The following is a 7040-nucleotide window of genomic DNA, read 5'->3' as shown; positions in this document are numbered from 1 at the left end:
TGGGCTTCAAAAAGAAGACAGTCATTCTGGATTCAGGGGCGATGCCATTAGTGAGAAGCCAGAAGGGGTGGGCTCTCTAACATGGAAGGTGAGGGCTTTTGTACAAGCAAGGAAGAGAGGAAGAGATACCAACAAAGCCGGTTAAGACAGCAGTCTTAGCTCCTGGGAAAGAAGAAAGAAGTGGGAAGTGCAGAGCTGGCTGAATGCATGTTGATTTTTTTTTGACTGCTGGCTAGTATATTGACATACATAAAGTGCCTACAGCATTCTTTTGCTGGTAGAAGCAATTAATTGAAAGAAATACCAACTATTTAAATATTGCTGTTAGCATGGTTGAAAAGGAGGCAAAATCTGCTAATGAACAACTAGCCCAGTATTTGAAGGCAGTCTCCCACCCTGTGCCTCTGTTTGTCCCGGTGTTGGTTACAAAATTCTCAGAGAGTACATGAGGATTACGGACAGGCCAGGAATTGAGGATGTATTTCATTTGAGATGTCATTAGAGAAATGCCTAGTAATCTCTGCCGCCATTGTGTTCTAAAATTGTAATGTAATCAGTTGGCACCTTTACCATTCTTGCGGCGTGTTTTGGGTATAGCTGGCTGTAAGACAAGAAAAAAAATCAATAGGGCATACCAAGGAAAAAGATGCGTTAATTAGAAAATAGCAAATTATGCCTTTAGAGAAGAAATGGAAGGTTATCTCTTCTTTGAAGCCAACATATGCAAACACGGGTTATGTGTTTTTGTTAAGATGCACTTTAGCTATCTCATAGAAGACTGGGTGCATAGTTTGTGCTGTATCCAGCAAGTTGTACTGTTTAGACAAAGCAAGAGGTTTAAAGTATGGTTCACATCAGACTGGGCAATATTCTCAACTGTGGTAAGAGTAGCTTGTCAGCATCACCAGATTAAAACATGCCTAAATGGCCAGGTTTACATATTGAGAAGCTGATGAAGGCATAGGAGTAAAGGGGTGTGGGGGGTGTGTGTTTATTTTGGGCATAAGATTTATTTTAGCATAAGATTATAGGTTGGGGCAAGAACAGTAAGTGCTGCTATAGTTACATCAGTACATCTGCACCTAACGCTGGTTTGGACAGGCTCTGGTCTGCCCTACGGACTACATAACATTAACAGCAGGAACGCGTTATGTGCGCATCTCCCACTGTAGTTGCCTTCCAAAAGGAATGGCGTTTGCATTTGAGATGTGAACCAAAGTGGTGAGGACCAGGAGAGTCATGCCAAAAGTCCACTCCTGATAAAAAATTAATGCTAGTGTAGGTACACGCCATATAAATTTAAAGACTTTAACTAGCATCTCACAGGAAAGATGGGCCTCTGCAACTGCTTTGAGACAGGATGTTATTTTAAATGAAGAATTTTCACTTCACAGAAAATACTCTGAAGTCTTGGTTTTTTTAAAAAAAATTTGGAACATTCTTCAAAATGATATTTTAACAGGTTGTTTTCATTATGTAGGAAATGCACTTTTTGACAGTGTTTTCAGTGTGTTGGATATTTTTACTCTCTACATTATATTTCATTTTTATGTACCTAGATATTTGCATTTTGAGAGGGATCAGCTTTAGTTTTTAATTCAAGTTGTCTTTTACTTCACTAGAAGTAAGTGACACTGTATTATCAAATGAAGAGTTTTCTTTCTTGATGCAGCTGCCCATTTAAATATTTTGTGAAAAGGAAAAAGCTTTACAAATAAGACAGGAAAAGAATAATTTTAATCAAAGCTGAGTACAGTGGCAATAACAGTCTTCTTGATAAGCTACGAGATACACAGATGATTTATCTGTAACTGCTTAGTTTCATACTTTATACTCCAGGCTTTGCCATGTCTTAAGATTTCCAATGGCAATAAATAGTCCTTTACTGGAACATGCTTTATGTAATAAAGCAAAATGACTAGTCTGTTCTAAAACATACCCAATAAAACACTAAGGCTGGTGATCTTAGGAGTGTTACTCATTCACCACTGCAGTTCAAGTTTCAGGCCATCTTTTCTGCCCAGCTGTGTGTTGCAGGAGCCAGGAACCTCTGGGCTAGAGCAGGGCTCTATTTCACATCTCTAGGAATTTTGATCAAATCTATACAGAGTTCCCCCTTGTTCCTATTAAGAGCTTTATTCAAGAATAGCAAGCACATCAAATGGTTTTGTTACTAAAAACATTAATAGGTGTCTGACAGGCATCTGAAACAGGCAGTAAAATATACAGTTTAACAGACCAAAAAACCCCAACAATTTACATGTATTAAAGTGAGTGATAACACTAGAGAGTAACGACAGGATAAAAATTAAGATAGTGGCCCATGACACAGGTAATTGAAGTAATTGCTAAGCTCCAGTGCATTATTTTGGTAGGCTTCAGTCCTATTCCAACCACATAGACCTGAAAGACACTTCTACGCTTTCAGAAGAGAGACATGAATTACAGAAAGTACTTTATTTTGAATATCCGCTTGGGATAGCTAAATAGAGATCATTACATCATTAAGCTACTTGCTACTGGATCAAAATTTACATGTCTGAAGACATTCAATTAATGAAGTAGTTTATTATGCTGCTGTTCAAAGAATCATCCAAAATGTCTCTAGATGACAGTGAACTAAAATACTATTTTCTTTTCTTTATTGAGAAATTAGAGTAAGTCATGAATAAATACATACTTTCAGAATACAGGAAGGAAAGAAAAAAAAAGCACTCTACAGTTAGAGAGGGAGGTATAAGCTAGTTTTATGCAGACTGTTTATATGATAAAGCAGTGAAAGCTTTTCTGATGTTGGCAACAAATGCAGAAAAATTGTTAGTTTCTCTCACTTTGAGCTGCAACTCTGCTATACAGTCCAGAGGAGGAGTACAGGAAGTCACTAAAATGACAGAAAGATTAGACTATTATAAAAAAGTCCAGTATTAGTTGTTTTCCATACTTATGAAATATGAATGTAGTTTGCTATCCTTTTATGTCTTACCTTCATCAAGTACTATTTTTGATTAACCCATTAAATCATTTTTCAGCAAAGACAAAGCCTCAAAGAACACAATTATTTTTTTGTTTTCCAGACCTCCCACTCAGTGCTGTGCTCCTGCAATTACAGCAATTCCAGTAATCCATAGCCTGCTCAAAAAATGAAACACATTCCTAAACTTCGTTTGTTGCTCTGCAGGCAAGCAGACTGAAAGCTGATGTAGCCCAGCATATGATACACTTTTAACTTCAGCACAATTTAGATTTGAATTAGTAAAACTAGAAATCGATTGAGTCCATACTTAGAGGCAAGCAGAGCAACAGCAGCATCCATTTAGAAGCTACTCAGCACAGTACACAAATTACCGCCACTGTTCTTTGTAACTGAAGTAAGATTTGTATTGCAAAAGCAGCTTTAAGGTCTGAAAGGCTGTACCCTTGCAAAGAGGAATGCTGGATTTCAAGTTTTAATCTTCCTCCTATGTCACACAACTGTAAGCGTTCCCCACATAGCAGGGAACCTCATTTTTTTCTGCACTCTAGGCTTCTCAAACAAGTTGAAATATGCCTGCCAGCATAAACACTCACTCTACCATAAAGGGAAGAAACAACAAACTACAAACCGAAGCATTTATCTATGCCTGTATATGTCTTCTCTCTCCTGCTTTGCTCAGTGCAAAGTAAACAGCAACTCCACAAATGGAAGGGAGCAAAAATAAGCAGTTGCATTTTCATATAAATTAACAAGAGAAACTTCATTAAAAAAAATGTTACCATTGAAAGATTATCATTCAGAAACTGGAAGATAAAGGTTACAACTAAACTGTACTTTACTCCTCTCCCCCTTTTTTTAAATAGGTGCATCAGATTCTGTCCTCTTGCTTAAGTATTCAGAATTCACATACCTTCATAATCTCCCTGTTCATTTATGGAAAGGGTAAACACATATGGCTTGTCAGGATCCTTGTGGTCAATGTGTCTGAATATAAACTGTAATTGTTCATCTAAAGCAAACACAAACAGAATTAACTAACACAATTAACCTCTGCTGGAGAGTCACAATGATGACAAAAAAAAAAAAAATCACAATATCAAGCTACAGTTTCACTTCATATTCTTAGAATACTTACTAAGCAAACCTGGTCTCTTTGAAAGACAAGTGCATTTTAACATACCATATTCTGCCATTGGGGAGACAATGGTAATATGTGGGCTGGGGCAATTCTTCAGTTGTGTAAACCAGTATGTTCTTCGCTGCACAATCCAGCATTAAACACACTGTAGCACTGCATGTGGAAACTATGAAAACTACAGAAACTTACTGTGAATTCTGCGTATCTCCAGTCCAAGCCGCTCTTCAAACAATACTTTAGACTTGCATAGTCGTTCCATTCTCTCCTTAGTGGCTTTGTTTTTAGAAGATATTACTAGAATTTTAAAAGCCACCATAAATAACAATGTAAAGGTAAAACAAGCACATTGAAAAAAATAGTATAAAAGCCCAGCAAGAGCAAGTGTTGAAAACAATTCCTCTTCTGATTAAGAAAATTTACTTATTATCCTTTGCTTACTTACTTTCCTTTTTCTTCATCAACTCTTCTTTAAGCTCTTGGATGCTGTCAGTCAAGTCCTTCTTTTGCTCCTCTTCTTGATTTAGGTTAGATTTTATTTCTGTCAAGTGCTCTTGATTTTCTGATATGCGTTGGCTCTGCTGGAGAATCTCTAGAGTGAGGCAAGAAAATATGCACATATACAGTTGATCAATTAGGTCCCCACTATTTAGTACTATTTAGTTTGAGATGACTCATTTCAGTAAAGTCTAGTGAAATGTATACTATCTCATCTGGAGAAAGAAGTCAGCATAACTATACCAAGAGCACTGGATAAAAGCTTAAAGTGAAAGTTATTCAAAAGAGAAACTATTAAATGGGGAGCTCCTCTGACACCTCTATCAGATGCAGTTTTTTTCTGGTGCCAGAACTATATACATCCTCAAAGGAAGAAGATGGTGGATCCTGTCCACAGCCAAATAATTTGACAGAAAGCAAGGAATGGAAACACTGACTGATATTAGAGTTCCAATTATTTTAAGTTTAATGACAAAATTCAGAGAAGTTAATTGTAGACTGATAAGCTGACTCTATTCTATTACTAATATGGAAGAGGTGTAAGTAACCTCACAACATTAACTTTACTAAGCAATTTAATTTATTTTTCCTGTTGCAGTCAGCAAGTTCTGGTTCTTTGTTGTTTTAAATACTTAAGCACCAAAACCACTATACAGAAAACTTTTACCCAATATTCATCTTTTTGCATTATCAATGTTTTCCAACAAATTGCCTTTGACTTGCAATTTACATCCAATAACCAACCAAATATCTTTGGTTTTAATTCTGTCTCCATTCTAATGCTGTTATTTACCTTTTAATGTGTGAAGTTAAACATATTATTCAGCTGTATTACATTAATTTTAGAAACATTAGACACTATAAATAAAACACCATACCATACCATTGCTATACTCCTGAATCTTATCAATCATCAGGTCCCCTTCTTTCAGCTTCTTGGACCATTTCTCTGTAATGGAAAGTTATTTCAGTTATCTGAAGAAGTTTGGTGATAACTCGGAAAAAGCAGAGGTAACAGGAACATACAGCCTTTTTACCTGAAAGCACTTTTATGGACTCCTTGCATGAATCCCTCAGTGCTAAAGTCTGATTGATCTGCTCGGTGCCATAAATGCTTTTTAATTTGGTCCAAAACTCTTTCATTTCCCTTTCAAAGAGGATGATTTCATCTTCTGTCTTTATATTGGCCATAGCGCTGCAACAAACACGTAAGCGCATAAACACAGCGTGAAGACACACAAGACAATCGCAGCAGGTATAACTCACAGTTACAGGATAAACCTTCAGGGCAGCTTTTATCCGCTCGCCTTGTTACTGTATTGTTACTACAACAAGCAGTAACAGCGGGAGCTACGTTTCTTTTGCTGCTCCATCAGCGGCGGGCTCCCTGCGCCAGGAGGCGGCCCCGCGCTGCGGTGGGGACAGCTGCCGTACCGACGGCCCTTTCCGGGGTGCCGACAGCCCGCAGCGGGGTCGCCAACTCCTGCCGCCGGTGCGCTCCCGCCCCTTCGCCGTCCTCCCACCGAGCCCGGGACGAGGGGCCGCCGGGCAGCTCCCCCCGACCAGATGGGGGCTGCGGGACAGGACGAGCGGCGGCGACGCACCAAGGCCGCCCGCACCCACCCGCTTTCAAACCGCCGGCACCTTCCCGCCGTCCCAACGGCCGCTTTCTAACTGGGCACCGCCTCTCCCCCGCCTCGCAACAAGCGCACCGTTGATTGGCTCAGCCGTCCTTCCTGGAGCCGCAGGGGTTGCTGGGAGTTGCTGGCGTTGTTGCCGTGGTAACGGTCGCCCTGAGGCGAGGCGGAGCTACCATGGCGGAGCTACCATGGCGGGGCGGGGCGGGGCGGGCGGGGTGGCGGCCTCTCGGGGCTTGCGGAGGTGGGTGGTGCCGGTGTAGCGAGGAAGGGTGGGGGGGTTGTGTGTCCCTTTCCTTTCCGGGAAAATGCCTGTTGGGATTAAGGCGTTTTCTCGGGCCCTGCTGAGGGGGCGGTGGCTGGGCTGGCTGTAGCGCCGCCGGGGCGCGGGGCCGGCGGGCGGCGGTGGGAAGCCTGGCGCGCTTTGTGCCGTTTACTGTTCGGTGCTGAGTGAAACCAGGCTGGAACTGAGGAGCAGGCTAGCTCCTTTACGCTCCTCTGATGCTAGAACTTGTTTCCAATGTCTGGATTATTCACGGAACGTACTTGGGGTAACCTAGTCGTAAATTTTGTGATACTCCTGAATTGCCTTTTAATTCCCCAGGCCTGAATTCTCCCATGAAAAGAGAATTTACCTTTCTTTATGATAGGTAGATCATAAAAATTTACCTTTAATCTTTAAGGTAGATCTTTATGATAGGAGACTCACACGCAGAGGTAATAGCAGTTCTTTTTGGTATGAACAAAACCACAAAACAGCGGCCCTGCCTGTACCCAGTCAAAGGCTTGGCCATAA

At 40.7% G+C, this 7040-nt stretch overlaps 1 protein-coding gene across 3 annotated transcripts; it reads right to left on the bottom strand.

The window, feature by feature from the left end:
• Positions 1 to 2536: 2536 nt before the first annotated feature.
• SPC25 (SPC25 component of NDC80 kinetochore complex) lies at positions 2537 to 6311 on the bottom strand. 3 transcript variants are annotated; one of them, XM_074594708.1, is made up of 7 exons: positions 6231 to 6311; positions 5645 to 5802; positions 5491 to 5556; positions 4555 to 4701; positions 4302 to 4406; positions 3885 to 3983; positions 2537 to 2881 (listed from the first exon to the last, which is right to left on the bottom strand). In XM_074594708.1, exons 2-7 carry the CDS (start codon positions 5796 to 5798, stop codon positions 2748 to 2750), a joined length of 705 nt encoding a protein of 234 aa, XP_074450809.1. In that variant the 5' UTR covers positions 5799 to 5802; positions 6231 to 6311; the 3' UTR covers positions 2537 to 2747. The 3 variants fall into 3 exon arrangements, with proteins under 3 accessions (XP_074450809.1, XP_074450812.1, XP_074450810.1); XM_074594711.1 differs by having other exon boundaries at positions 6252 to 6311; XM_074594709.1 differs by having other exon boundaries at positions 6042 to 6259.
• Between the last annotated feature and the right edge of the window lie 729 nt (positions 6312 to 7040).

Source organism: Larus michahellis, chromosome 7 (genome assembly GCF_964199755.1).
Source record: "Larus michahellis chromosome 7, bLarMic1.1, whole genome shotgun sequence".
In the NCBI taxonomy this organism is placed as follows: domain Eukaryota; kingdom Metazoa; phylum Chordata; class Aves; order Charadriiformes; family Laridae; genus Larus; species Larus michahellis.
This window is presented reverse-complemented; position numbering and strand designations above follow the sequence as displayed.